Below are 15,304 nucleotides of genomic sequence, written 5' to 3'. Positions count from 1 at the left end.
TAGTATGGACTTAATTGAAAAACTCAGGCTGACTCAGCCTAGTTCGAACTTTTTTTGTAAATATTAAGCTATTTTGATTTTTCCTAGGTATTATGTCAGTTAAGTATTGTATGATAATTTTGTGTATTTCCAGGTCCAAATGCCTGATCTGATTCTAGCTTGACAAGATCAGTATCCAACTAGATTTTAATTTCAACAATGTATTTAAATCCTGTAGGAGCTGGTTTTGATTAAAAATTAAGTCCTATCTGGTTTTATTTGGACTTCAACTAAGTTTAAAGGTCTGGATTTGGTTAAACTAATTTATAATTGCAATGGCATTTGGATTTAGTAAAGCACTAATATTTAGGCATTTATACTTAAATAAGCCTTTTTTCTGCCTTTTCTACTTTTTGTTCATCTTTGATTAAACTGGATTAGTTTGGTATAAATATTTAACTTATGTAGTTTGATAAGAATTAGTTTAACAATAACATTCTACCAAAATGTTTATTACATGTTATTACTAAGTCAGTTTATTAATGGTAATTTTCATAAATGGAATCCCTTATCTAAATTTATAATAATAAAATAATTTTTAGCTGTATATAAATCATAAAATGAGTTCAACAAATGTTCGTTGGTCTCCACTCGAGTCTAATCCAGAAACTATGACTTCATATATAAATACTCTTGGTGTGAAAAATGGTTGGACATTTAGTGATGTATATGGAGTTGATCCTGAACTTTTGTGCATGGTTCCTAAACCTTGTTGTGCCTTTATTTTACTTTTTCCTATAACTGATACTTATAAATCATTCTGCATTGAAGAAAATAACACAATAGAAAAAAATGGACAAACACTAAGCTCTGATGTGTTTTATATGAAGCAGACTATAGGAAACGCTTGTGGAACAATTGGTGTGATCCATGCCCTAGGAAATTCTAGAGATAAAATCTTGCTGACTGACAATTCGGTGTTCAAGAACTTTTTTGACAAGGTGAAAGGGCTAAGCCCTGAAGATATTGGTAAAACTCTTGAGTCAGACACATCATTTACAAAGGCACACACCGATGCAGCACAAAGTGGAGAAACTCCAGCCATGTCTGCAGAAACACCAGTTGATTTACACTTTGTAGCACTTGTGCACAAGGATGGTTCACTGTATGAGTTAGATGGCCGCAAAAACTTTCCAATCAATCATGGACCAACATCAGAAGTAGATTTTGTCAGTGACGCTGCTGCAGTTTGTAAGAAGTTCATGGCAAGAGATCCTTCGGAACTTCGTTTCACAATTTTGGCTCTAAGCAAGCCAGAGTAATCTGCTAATAAACCTTTGAAATAATTTTTTGTTTTTCCTATGAGTGCTAGTTAATATTTTGTGGTCTTAAGTTTTCATACCACAAATTTTCATACATAAGTTTCTAGTACCATGTGTTTAAAAAAGCTAACTTTTTTGTTTCTATGTTTCAAAATACCTAATTACGAATTGAAAAAATTATATGTTGCTCTGTGATATTGTTTAAGATACCATTGTGATTATTAAAGTATAATAATAATAGTTTGTTTATAAACTCTTCATTTATTACAGTTATAATATAGCACAAATCAAATAAAATGGGGCAGATGAAGAAAAAGGTAATGTTATTTTATAAATTTTTAAATTTAAGTCTAATATTTTTTTTTTATAAATCTAATATAAGGTCTTATTTGAAATTTTTAAATATAACTCTAGGTCATTTTTAGACAGAATAGAATATATCTTAAGAACCATATTTTTTGGAAAATAAGAATGTCAAAATACATTTTCTTAAATTTTTTAAGTGTTGACCATAAAATTTCAGGTAACCATGCACTATAGAAAATGTATTGTAATCATTAAGAAAACACATTATTACCAAAAAAAAATTAGTTCCCACAATATGATTGTTACTAAGTTAAGATAAACTTATAAGAGCTTCTTAAAAACTGTCAGATAAAATTGATTTTAATGAAATAGTCATTTTCGTCTTTTTTATTTGACCATAAACAATCTAAAAAACTTTATAACTATCTGCTTTTAAATCTTAAATATTATTTTAAACTGTATCCTGTAATTGTATTTAACTTTAATATTTTTGAAATTTATCTATATGTGAAAAAAATTTCTTATCTTCCCTATACTCTTGTTGTTTATTGTTTTAAATCAAATTTAAATATGTATAATATATTTTAAAAAATTTAAAAGATAAAAAATGTTTTTGTCTATCCTTGATATGAATAATTTTTTATACTCAAATGTATGAAACTTAAATGATATTTTTTATCAATTCAAAAAATGTATAAATTTTTGTACTGAAACTTTATTAGTTAAAAAAAATTGATAAAATTAAATATTGAAAACATACATAAATTCAAAAATTTGAGATAGTCTAAAACCTTTTATAGGTTTTAAAAAATTACTTATTAAAAATATATACAAGAGTTTTTTCACTGAATTTAAAAAACAAGCTTCAGCAATATGTTGTCTGTTAAAATCAACAAAATACAAACATTGAATTAATTTTGCTCCTGGTTTTATTAATCAAGATTATGTAATGTTCTAAAATTAAGTATATTATAAAGTACATTCAAGCTATAGACAATATGCATTGAATACAGTTTAAAAAAAAGTAAAATGTACGAGGTATTAAAATTAATTAAATTAAGTGTGTTTAAAAAAAAAATTTTGAGTTGTTAATTATTTTTCATACTTTATTAAGTTTTTCTGAATAAACCTAAATATTTTTTTTGAGTAATTTAAAGCTGCTTTCTTAATTACTACAATCAACAAAAACATTTCATTTGCCGTGAGACAAGCTCAAGTTTACAAGGCTTGATCAAACCAATTCAATCATTTTTGAATGGTCACAAGCTTTAGGTAGACTGAGACCGGTTTCGTCCTGATTAGGACTCATCAGTCAGTCACAACCAAAAAACTTACAGTCTTCAATCTACAAAAGGTTTATACATGCAAGCATGAAGGGTCCATTTGCTGGCATTGATCAGTGACGCCAGCACCGTGCAAAGTTCAATACATTATCCACTAGGCAAGACATCTGGTTTTTTTTTTCGGTTGTGACTAACTGATGAGCTCTAATCAGGACGAAACCAGTCTCAGTCTACCAAAAGCTTGTGGTCTGATGATCGAATTGGTTTGATCAAGCCTTGTAAACTTGATCTTGTCTCACTGCATATGAAAGTTCAGGCTTCGTTTCTGTAGACTTTTGCTAATGTTACCACAAGCACTAAATGTTTTGATATTTTAAACTTCTTATGACATTTTTTTGTATATATCACATGTTAAGTACTTTAAAGTTTAACTTTTAAAAGAGAAAGTATAAGTTTTGTACTTTTAAGTATATTTACTTAACATATTAATTTAAAACTTTTTTTTAATTGTGGCTAAAAATACATACATATTTTCGTAACTGTTAAAGTAAATACAGATTCCCACTTCTTTAAAATTATATATATTTAAATATGAGGCTTAATAGTAAATCAAAACAACTAGTTATCTAAACTTGAATAAAATTAAGGATATAGTATACAAAAATTTTTTTTTGAGTTTGATATAGTACCAAGTTTCATTAACAGCTAAAAAAATTCAAATTTTAACTAAACTGCAAAACTTTAACATGAACTAACGGTCTTGATCTAACTTACTTATTTATTATCTTTTACAAAATTCAGACCTACTAGTGAATAAAAAAAATTCAAAATACTTCCTCAGTTTTTGTTTTTCAACCTAGATTTTTTTTTGAGTATATAAAAAAAAGTAGTTTTCAGAAAAAAAAAAAAAAATTACTATTTTAAAGATTAATTGGTTACATGTAGATTTTGTTAACTGACTAACAACTTGACAACAGTTTCAATCTGGAGCAGCCACCCAGTACATTTCAAGAAAAAAGGCATGTAAGAGGCTGCAACTGAGTCTTGCTGACTTCAGACGCCTGTGTATATTTAAAGGCATATACCCTCGTCAACCAGAAAACAAAAAGAAGGTAACTTGCATTTAAATTTTCTCACTAAAAGGAAAAATGTTCTATTTAATTTCTTCTTATAAATTGTTTGAATATTAATGCAGTTTTTGGCAAATAGACAAAATAATAATATTTACTTTTTAAATTAAAATTCATTGTAATAGTAATTAAGTACGATATGAATTATATTTGATCAATTTTGTTTTTGCAGGTAAATAAAGGAAGCACGTCAAACAAAACATTCTATTTCCTCAAAGACATCCAATACATCATGCATGAACCAGTCATTGATAAATTTCGTCAATACAAAGTTTGTACTAAATTTTGAATATAAAGAATTAAGTATAGATTTAGAAAATATTGTATTTGATTTTTACACATATTTTTCATTATGTTAGTATTGTTTTGCATATCTGTAATGAGTTTTTTTAGAAATAAATTGTTGTATTTGAAAAACTTTTTGATTTGTAAATTCCTTTATGTTTGTATGCTAACTATAAATTGTTAATTAAATATTAAAATTGTTTTCTTGCCAATTTAAATCTTTTTTTTACATTCAATTTTTGTTTCAAAACAATACCAACACAATTTTTTGGTTACGTCAAAATAATTAGTAGACAGTCATTTGTATAGTAACTTTTTAGATAAATTTAAGTTGTGTTTCGTCGTATTTTTATGAATTTTAGGTCAAAACTTAAATCAAAAATTAACTCAAAATGTACAGTACATCTGCATTAAAACTGTTGAAAAGTTATTTTATCTGTCAGCTGCAAATTTTAGGCGCTTCTGATCGGCTTGAATTTTACTTCTCTCTATTTAAAATTTTGTTTTAATTTTAAATAAATAAAACTTTTTTGAATTATTTGATATATTTTCGGGTAATGTGGTTTAAAGGTAAAGCTGCAGATTAAAAATTTTGGGTAAAATGGGTTAAGGATAGGGGTATATATGTATTGCTGTATTATTAATTTACCTCGTTTGCATAATGTTATGAATAAAATAATTTCTAAAACCTACTACTGCAGCCGACCCTTAGTTTATTTTTGGTAAGTTTTGTAAAAGGAAAACGCAGTTAGAAAAACTCAATTTTTTATTTAAACTTAGTTTGGATATTTAACTTTATGAAATCTATAAGTTCAAACTTACTTTCTATAAAGTGCTTTATAAATAATTAAAAATTTAATTAAGGTTTTTTGTTTATTTGATTGCTTTAATTGTTTATTTGTAAATTGATTAAAATCCCATGTAGATTTTTGCAAGAAAACTGAGAAAAGCAGAAGCTCGTGATGACAAAACGAGGGCAGCAGCGATCCGTGAAGGCAGGCCGACCCATACTTTGGATCACATTGTTCTTGAAAGGTGAGTGGCGTAATTCAAAACAGTTTTGTTATTTCTTACTAAAACTATTTTATTCAGATACCCATCTCTCGATGCTGCTATTGAAGACCTTGATGACGCGTTGAATCTTAATTTTCTTTTTGCTCGTCTCCCGAAATCCGGACGTATTTATGTAGAAACTATTGAGATGTGCCGTAGATTAACAGGTAAGTTTCTGTAAGATTAAAAGTAATATGAGTTATGGAGTTTTAATTATACAAGCAATAATTATTTGATTTATTTTGTAAAAGTTGTGTAACTAATAAAATTCAATCTATATATTTGTTACGAAATGATTTTTTGTAAGATAATCAGTAGTTATCAAATTAAATACAAAAAATTAACTAAAATGAATTAAAAATGTTTCAGTGACCACTTACTTACTACTCTTTTATTTATTAAGGTGATTAAAGATCAGGTTTTTCAAAAACAGTAGTTTTTTAACTCAGTATGATATATAATGAACATTTTTACTTTTAAATTACTTTAATTAATCTGTGATAAACCAATTTTTTTAAGTTGAATTTATGCATTATGTGATGATGACAAGAAGCTTGAGCAAAGTTTTCATTTCTATCAAAGGTTATTATTACCAAGCAGATATTATGGGGCATAAAGTTACTTGGATTGTTGCTCATCCAAACCCACATGCTGTTAGTAAAATATATTTTAATTAAGAATTTTTTTTAGACAGTCTTTATTCAATGTTTGGTTTTCAATTAAATTATAGATACTAACTTATAAATATGAATTAGTTTTTACGGTTTCAATCAATGTTTAATTTTCTAGTTTATTTTATTATGTACATTTAACTTAAATCAAGTTCATGAAATAAAAACATCCAATGTGTAAAAAATTAATTATGCTTTAAGATATTTTTTTTGCACAATTAAGCCATTAACGTAAATCTCCTGTTTATCTATGGTTTATCCTGTTAATTATATTAAATAACTTTTTATAATTTTTTTCAAAATAGTCGTAGTGAAACTTTATAATCAACATGATATTTCTCATGGCGCTAGAATTTTAACACTACAGAATTAAGTACAAACCTATTGCACTTAACAAAAAATATTTTGAAAAACTCTGAAAGTAATCGAAATACAATAAAATCAAAAACTATAAAGCTTAAATATATTTATATAATTAGTTCATTTTGTCAATTTTGTTTATAAATAAAGATTAAGTATTTAATTTATACTTTGCTTTATTTTATCAATAAAGTATAGAGCACAATATACTTTAAAAAAAACCAACATGTTATCTAAAGACTAAATATACATTTATGTATTTTGAATTTCATTATTCAAAATTTATTAGCAATGCTTTTCATTCAAAAATGTAGTTTTTTATTTATTTGTTAAATTTGCAATAAGTTACATACTATGGTTCAATCTACAAAACTGCAAAAAGAAAAACACTTGAAATAATTCTGTGCAGCATCCGACAGATGTTGATTTCAAAGTGATGTCATCTTTCACTGAGATCAGCAGCACCATGCTGGGATTTGCATTGTACGGTTTGTACCAGAAAGCAAACTTGTTCTACCCGCCCAAACTCAACTTGAAGTCCATCACCAAGCAGGCATCTAACAATGATGATGAAGAATTTTACTGTGACAAAGAAGAGATGGCTTCTGAAGTAAACTTTTTAAATATTCTTACTTTTAATTGGTTATATATTTTGTTTATCTTATGTAGGTGCTTGTTTGTATTTTTCTGAAAATTTGCTTTTTGTTAACTCAGTTAAGAACTTGTAGATAATATTCTCTTGTCGAATTTAGAAAATATGATAAGAAAAAAACGCTTATTATTTCAAACAGACAGTGAATTCTTTGAATGCAGTCTTGACTAGAGCCTGTCCAGTGGAAGATGATGATAATGACGAGTTAGACGAAGAACTGGAAATTCTTAAAAAGGAAAATCCTGATGCTTCAGAGAAAGACTACGTTGAGAAGCAAGCTGAGGCAAAAGCTTTCAAAAAGTTGTTTGAAGGCAAAAAAGTGTTTATTTCACGAGAAGTACCACGCGAGCCTTTCGTTTTTATGATAAGGTGATTATTTTTTAGCTCGTATATAATTTTGCCTGCATGTTTTATTTATGAATTATGACGTTGTTAGTATTTTTGTATAGTTTATCAATGTACAAGTTTTTATACATAAATATTTTTCCAACATTCTATATGTCAAAAAATAAAGCGCTAATAATATGGTTACCACACAGGCTAGTTTTATCTATTAAAATAACATCAAGTTAATCTTACTTTGAAAAAATTGTTTTTGATTATCTTATAGTAATCAGGGTTGCCACAAAACCTGGAAAAACCTCGAATTAGAAAAAAAAAATTACATGTTAAGTAACAAAATTTTGAACTGTTAAAGTCTATCATATAGATAAAAAAATTGTCATCATCAAAAAATTTTTTGTTAAAAAACAAAATTAAAATAGCTTTACAGTATCTTTTCAATGTTGTTATACTATTTAACAGTTTTTTACCTTAAACTTAATTTTAAACTAAAAATAGACCCAAAAACTTCTACCTTCAAAAACATGTAAGAGATTTCTCAAAAATTAGTGGCAACCCTGAGTAATGGAATAAAAAACCCACCATTCTTCTACCATAGTATAGGTAGTCACTCATAGACGCCGTTTATTTTAAGAGGGCTCAAAATCATTTGTATGTATATCAATACGTATATCATGTTGTTGTAGTCTACATATTTTTCTTTTTTTAATTAAAACTTATATAAAAGCAAATTAAAAAAGGGAACATGAGAAAATATTTAACGACACACTTTTCAGTTACTTTTTGCATTTTCTTAATCTACAGCGCTGTTTTTGTTTAAGCAAGTGCTATTTTAAAATTTTTATGTAATTTTATAACTTTTTATTAGAATACATGTTTAAATAGATTAGCACTAGATAGGATTTTTTTTCTTGTTACTTAAAAAACAGTTAATTAGGTTAGTTTTTGTAGTACTCGACATACTTAAGTAAGATTGAAATGCTAATGTCTTTTACATACTAAGTGTGTATGAAGGTTATGTTTTATGTAAGCAATATTGTTTAATCATGTCTTATTTCAGGAGTTTCGGTGGAGAAGTTTCTTGGCCAAAAACAGTTGGAATCGGATCAACATTTGACGAATCAGATCCAACTATTACTCATCATTTAGTTGACAGACCCAATCCAAAAATGGACCACGACGATGGCCATAGGTATGATATAGTTTATTCTAAACATGAAGTACTTTTTAAAGTAGTTTTTTTCTTTTTTAATTTGAATTATGTTTTAGATTATTTTGGTATTATACGTGGGAAAAGTATTTCGATTTGTTTATTAAATACAGTACACTACCGCTTAAGTACGCAAATTGAACCCGACCAAAAAGTGCGTACTTAGCACGGGTAGTGCGTACTTTTTGACGATATAGTATAATATGAAATTTAGTTGTTTGTTTTCTTTCTTACAACTAGCCACCAAATAATTATGCCAAATAAACAAGTCATTTATTTTAAATAACATTTAAAACATAATTCTAATTTGCAAATTTTTTTAATAGATTTTAAAATGATTTAGGCAAAAAAACTGGAATTTCTTGAAGTTCTAGTATAACATCCTTTACTTTGTCTTTCTGGATAAGTGCGTACTTAAGGCGTGATGCGTACCAAAAAAAGTGCGTACTTAAGCGGTAGTATACTGTAGTTAGGTAATGCTATTAAGGCCATAGGGGGGTCCAACACTTTTTTTACAAAATTAATTTTGGCTTTCATATAAAATCTTTAATTACAAGCCAGTTTTTATAGAATTCAAAATATCATTTAACTTTTGAGATATTTATTTTTTGTAAAAGGTTTCCGATACAAACGTATGGACCACAAATTTTTCGGGGCCAATTTTCTCGGAAATTTTAAAATTCACTAAAAATATATCTTCTCCTTCATTTTTCAAGCAATCTTCTTCAAATTTTCAGGAAGTGTTACTTATATTGAAAAAAATGTTACATGTGAATTTAAAAAAACAAAAAAATTAGAAAAAAAAGTCTTTTTTTTTTCAAAAAAATAACCTTTTTAGAATAAAAAATTCAAAGTCCAAAGTAACGTTTTTTGTTATTGTATAAAGATTAGAATGTGAAAGTTTGAAGAAGATTGCTTAAAAAATGTAAGGAGATAGATTTTAAGTAAAATAGTCTTTTTTCGCGGTTTTAGTTTTCTCTTCCCATTAGGAACCTATTATGCCGCCCGACTTTGACTGGTCTATCTCAAAAATTAATTCGAATTTTTAAAAACAATAAAAAGTATCTTGAAGCTTAGAAAAACTCTTAAAAAACATGGCTTACCCCCCCTCCTTATGGCCTTACTATTAACTTTCGTACTATCTTTTTATTTATTTTGTTCTCTACATAACGACAATGCATTTTTGTACACAGGAAGTACGTGCAACCTCAATGGGTGGCGGATTGTGTGAATGCAAGAGTTTTGATAAGCGAGAGAGATTACATGCCGGGCATGAAGTTGCCTGCTCATTGCTCGCCGTTCGCCGATGAAAGCGAAGGAATGCACATTCCATTGGAAAGGCAGCGCATCATCGACATGCAAAAAGGAAATCTTAATTTGGGTGAGATGTTAATTAATAATTATACTTTAAGGGATTGAGGCTTTTCTTGCTCATAAAAGAGACCTGTAGTTGATAGTTTAAGAATTATTGTTATACGTAGAAAAGTATTAAAATTAGCATTATAATTTTTTTTTACAAATACGAAAATAATAGGAGATGATGACGAGAAAGACTTATCAGAATCTGAAGAAGAAGAAAGTGATGAAGAAGACGTTGATGAAGAGGAAGTTGAAAAAGCTGAAGAAGATGAAAAAGAAACTGAAAAGGTTTTTTTACTGTATGACTTACAAAAACTAAATTTTATGTTTTAAGTAAAATATTGAAAACCGAAAACATTTTTTGTAATTTATGTTAAGTTATATTAAGTTACCTTTTTTTTTCAGGAAAGCAGCAGTGGAAGCTCCAAGAAAGATGTTGTCATTCAAGAAGCTCCTAAGGACACTCACAAAAACTCTAGAGCAGACAAGGTATGTTATAAATGTCTTCGTTATTTCAAAATATCTCTCTATATTTTAATGCAAGTTTGAATAATGTTTAAATAATTATTTTCACCTTTCATATTATTGATTATTTAATTATTGTATGTGTAGTTAATAGATTATAACTTGTTTAAAACAGGTGTCTGCTGAAGATCTGCGCCTTGCAAAGAAACAAATGGGCAAAAAAGCGAAGAAGCTTTATGCTAAAATAAAGTATGGTAAAGATAGAAAGGCTAGACAGGTATATACAAGCAAACTATTTTGTAATTACCTTACTTTGGATAAACTTAATTTCAAAATAACACATACATTTGAATAAATTTATAATAGTTAAGAAAAAATTACATAATTGAATTTAACAACTTTACTACTTAATAATAGCAATTCTTAATAAATTAAAAAACCCAAGTTTGTTTCAATTTTTGATCGATTGTAGACTAGCACATACTATGAATTCTTTAAGTAATGATCGCATATAAATTTTCTCTAAGCTATAAGTTATTGTTTAAGCGATCTGTTAAGTTTTAGATTTAAAGAAAGTTGTTTTTTATTAATTATATATTTTATTTACACTTACTTACATTTAAAGATTTATTCAGTATATTCTTTCGACTCTTTTTGTTATTACTTATTAAGAATGAAAGTAAAATAGAACACTGACAATGAGTTATTGGATAAAGGCTACGTTAAAAGTTATAATACAGTTTAAAAATAATCTTTAGATAAACTATAAGTCGTACAATGAAGTCGTAAATTAATAGTTAAACAACCATAGTTACCCAAGAATGTATTCTTATTTTAATGCAGTTGAGTTATGCTGATATATAACATATACCTTATTATTATTTATTTGTTTTTATCAGGCTGAAGAATTGAAAAATAAAAGAAAAGCTATTGATGAGGCTGCCAAGCAAGATAAGAAAAAAAGGAAGAAACACTAATGCAATCAAATGTGCTTTTTAAAACTAGGCAAAAATAGTGTTATGTATATTTAGCTAGTAAAATGTAGACAAATAAAGTTTAGATTTGAATTGGCTTTTGAAAACTAGGCAAAATATCTTATGTATAAATTAGTAAAATATAGACAAATAAATTTTAGCATCTTTTTATGTACTGTTTTTTGTGGTATTCCTTTTCAGTTACCTACTTTAAGTTGGTAATATCAGAATAAATATTTACAAAAGTTAATGATTTTAATGTAACATAAGAACCTTAAATAAATTACAGTATTTAATATTGAAGACAAATATGTATACACAATATTTACTTTTTTTTTATGTATATTTTCATATCTAAAAGTATAGTTATGTTAAATATAACTTAAATAGTTTCTGGAATAGTTTACTGTTTAACTTGAGGTTAATGCTTTGATCATTATTGACAAAGTTGAGATTTTTCCTGTTACCAGTTTAGTAGCTGTTTGATTAGAAAAATGGAAAAATTGTTAAATAAATTTTCCTTATTTTACGCTCAGAGTACTACAAGATATTTTTCATTGAGAAATACAAATTTAATGTTCTTGTAAAAAAATCACTTTTTTGTTTAGAAGCCCTTTTTCAAATACAAATTAATAAAATATTTTACCATTTGACGTTTTCGACTTGATTAGATTTAAAAAACCGAAGACGCGTAAATACGTTTGCTAAAAATGTTCTTAACGAGAGTTTTTGTTTGTAGTTATATTTAAGAAGGTGTTGATCAGTGGCGTAGGGACGCTATTAAAAACTAAAGTAAGATTGAAATTCGCTAGTCGACGAATCAAAAAAAAGTTTTTTATCATGAAACACTGTAGACACATTTTTTAAAAATAGGCTCATAAAGAAAATACATCTTTATTAACATCAGAAAATAGCTCAGTTTTGTTCCATAACTTTTTTTATGAAATCAGGCTTAGTATTAATTAACTCTTTAAAACTTTTCTTACAAAATTTTCTACGTTTATGAAAGAACGCTGTTTATCTATGATGATATTTTTAGTGACTTATAATGAAACATCTTTGCATTCAATTTCAACTAAATTGTGCTTAAGAGAGTATATGTGTGTGAAAGAATTTTTCAAGCGTCTATGTTTTCAGATGAGTTTGTATTATAAACTTATGTTACACAGATCCCAGATTTGGTGAAAAAAACCTTTAAGCTAGGAAATAGGAGAGTTATTAATATTACGGTTCTAGCCATAGTTCGGTTTTTTTTATAAAATTTTTATACAGATCAAAATTCTTTATAAATTATCTATCATTTAAAAAATCAGCTAATATTTTATATCAAATCTCATTTACAACTACTTAAAGTAGGCATGGGCAATATGCAGGCCTTTCAAGCAAAATCTAGGACTTGCAACGCAATTTTATAGCATGGAAATAAACAGTTATAAAAGTTTCTATTTTATTCAAATATTCGCCTGATTTTATTTACAGGAAAAGTTAAAGCTTAGAAAAGGGTTATTTCATTATGTGTTTTCTTTCATGAAGTTATTAAGAATACAATTTTTCAAAATTACACATCCTTGAATACTTTTATAGCCTGTATAAGTAACTTTCTAGTAAATCTGGCGAACTGAAAGAAAAGTTGCTCGGCCCAACTTAAAAACATAATTTCATAATTTTTGTATTAATATTAAACTCACGGGCGGAAAAGAAGTATAATATAGTTATTAAATAACATTTATATATTCTTTAACAGTTTATCAAATATACATAAAAGTTTTAAAATTACTTTTTCAATATAAGCCTCATCTATGAATACTTTACGGTTAGGTGTCAGAAACGCAAGAGTGTCACTTTTGCACTTAAGTTTAAAGAGATTAAGTAAAAACAATTTATAAAAGAATTAATAAACCATTACTTACATACTTACAAAAAATGAGTTATAAATGTTCTTAATTATCTTAAATGTTGAAGCTCGCGCATTTGTGACCCGTTCCCATATTCTCCTGCTGTTGGCTTTAAAACAATATACGAACCAATATTTCTTATAACTTTCTTAACTACTTTAAAAACGATCTTTTTTGGCCTAAAACTTTTATCACGTAAATTTAGATATATAATTTTTAACGAAAAGAAAAAATATTTTGTATCTTTAGAAAGAATAGTAAACCATTTAACTTAAGACCGTGATAAAGTAAAAATATAGAAGCTACTTAGTTTTGCAGGGTTATATGGAAATCTGAAAATAACTTGAGTTTAACAACTTAAAAATAAAAACTGGAAATTTGAATAAAAGTAACTCCAAGAATTTTAAAATCATTTATTACACGTAAAGGTATGAAATTTAGATTAAAAACAAAAAAATATTTCAAAAAAAAAATGTGTTTGAATCATTATTTAGAATGTTTTAATTTGAAAACACATTTAAAGTAGTATTACAGTACTTTTAAATATTTTTTTACCATTAGTGACAGTTTTTTACCCTATATTTAATTTTATACTGAAAATGAACTATAAATATGGAACTTAACCAGACGACCATAAATCAAAATCTAAAAGAAATTCAAAAACATGTGGCAACATCCTGATTATGGAAATTCGAAAAAACTAGTTGATTATAATTAAAATTTATTAAAACAAGAATTAAAATTCGGGCTATATAAATTATTAGACAAAGATCTTAAAGCCAACAATACCTACTAGATTAACTAAACAGTTACATTTTTTTAAATAATGAATTTAAAATTTACTGTAATAAGTTATAGTTGTTTGATCAATATTTTCAAGTCTATAAATGTTGTTTTTACATTCATGCGAAGGTTTGAAATTACTTAAAATTAGTATTAAAATTAAAAAATTTAAATCTTTTCATTACAATCAGGTATAATAACTATTATAAAAAACTAATAAGATGTCAAAAATAATACGATATTCGCTCAAAAACTCGATATTTAAGAACAAATGCTCAATCTCTATTACGTAAAAAGCAACTTTGAATTTATGTTTTAAGTCGTTTAAAAACAAACAATACAGTTGTTATATAACTATAATACAGCGATAAGTATCCTTTTATAAGTACCAGAAAATGTCCTTGTTAGCCGGGATTATTTAAAATAATTATTGTAGTCAATAAGAAATATTGTTTTAGACCAAAATTTCCATGACATTAACTTAACCAATAATAAAGAACTAGTAATTAATAATTTCAATGTTAAGTTTACTACGATTAAAGAAAAAATACGTATGTTTTTAGCTGACATTACGGGCAGCACACTTTTCTTTAGTCCGCAGGTCGCAGATATCTGACCTTTAGTACTATATTAAAACATTTTATGTTCGAAAGCGTGAAAAAACCTAAATGAATATTTTAAGAAATGATTAAGTGGTTTATTTTACTAAGGTATTTTAGGAAGCTTCAAATAATCTTGATACATGATGTTCAAAAACTTTTTTTTTTTGAAACTAAACCTTGTTCTTTTAGCTCAAATTAAATCAACAGTTGTAATGATAATAAGCAATGTGATATTGTTTATATTTTAAAACTACTCTAAATTAAAAATACCTCTGAAAAATTAAATGTTACTTGTTTTTGAACAGCAAACTAAATTCGAAAAATAATAACTAGCTTTTAACAAATAGAATTATGTATATGATTTTAAAGTACTAATACAAGTTTAATAAATTTGTAAGTTATAAAAATCTTTAACAGTACTTTTTGTTAAAAGCAATATTTTATAAAGTATAGAAGATATTTATTTCAATGCACACAAAAAGTAAGTTCGTTATAAAACCTTTAAGATAAAATACAGAATGGCTTAATCTTTTAGAAACATTATTTTAAAGTTTATTCTAAAATATTAGTGGGTTATTAGACTTAACGTTCACTATATAAGTAATTAAAAGTAGTTATACAAATAAAAATAAA

The 15,304-nt window shown here is 26.5% G+C and overlaps 2 protein-coding genes across 2 annotated transcripts; both read left to right on the top strand.

Annotated features, from left to right (window-relative positions):
* Nucleotides 1-585: 585 nt before the first annotated feature.
* LOC145830246 (ubiquitin carboxyl-terminal hydrolase isozyme L3-like) lies at nucleotides 586-1,571 on the top strand. Its single transcript, XM_082938179.1, has one exon. The coding sequence runs from the start codon at nucleotides 600-602 to the stop codon at nucleotides 1,299-1,301; it is 702 nt and encodes a 233-aa protein (XP_082794305.1). The 5' UTR covers nucleotides 586-599; the 3' UTR covers nucleotides 1,302-1,571.
* On the top strand, nucleotides 1,523-11,570 carry LOC145830245 (pescadillo homolog). Its single transcript, XM_082938178.1, has 14 exons — nucleotides 1,523-1,618; nucleotides 3,868-4,002; nucleotides 4,193-4,291; nucleotides 5,231-5,340; nucleotides 5,398-5,525; nucleotides 5,878-6,011; nucleotides 6,799-6,999; nucleotides 7,181-7,410; nucleotides 8,444-8,575; nucleotides 9,787-9,974; nucleotides 10,128-10,240; nucleotides 10,358-10,441; nucleotides 10,593-10,694; nucleotides 11,317-11,570. The coding sequence occupies exons 1-14, from the start codon at nucleotides 1,598-1,600 to the stop codon at nucleotides 11,392-11,394; spliced, it is 1,755 nt and encodes a 584-aa protein (XP_082794304.1). The 5' UTR covers nucleotides 1,523-1,597; the 3' UTR covers nucleotides 11,395-11,570.
* Nucleotides 11,571-15,304: the final 3,734 nt, after the last annotated feature.

The sequence above is a fragment of the Thalia democratica genome, chromosome 2 (genome assembly GCF_965202585.1).
Source record: "Thalia democratica chromosome 2, ktThaDemo2.hap1.1, whole genome shotgun sequence".
Taxonomy (NCBI): Eukaryota; Metazoa; Chordata; class Thaliacea; order Salpida; family Salpidae; genus Thalia; species Thalia democratica.
Note: the sequence above shows the minus strand (reverse complement) of the source record. Positions and strands in the feature narration are given on the sequence as shown.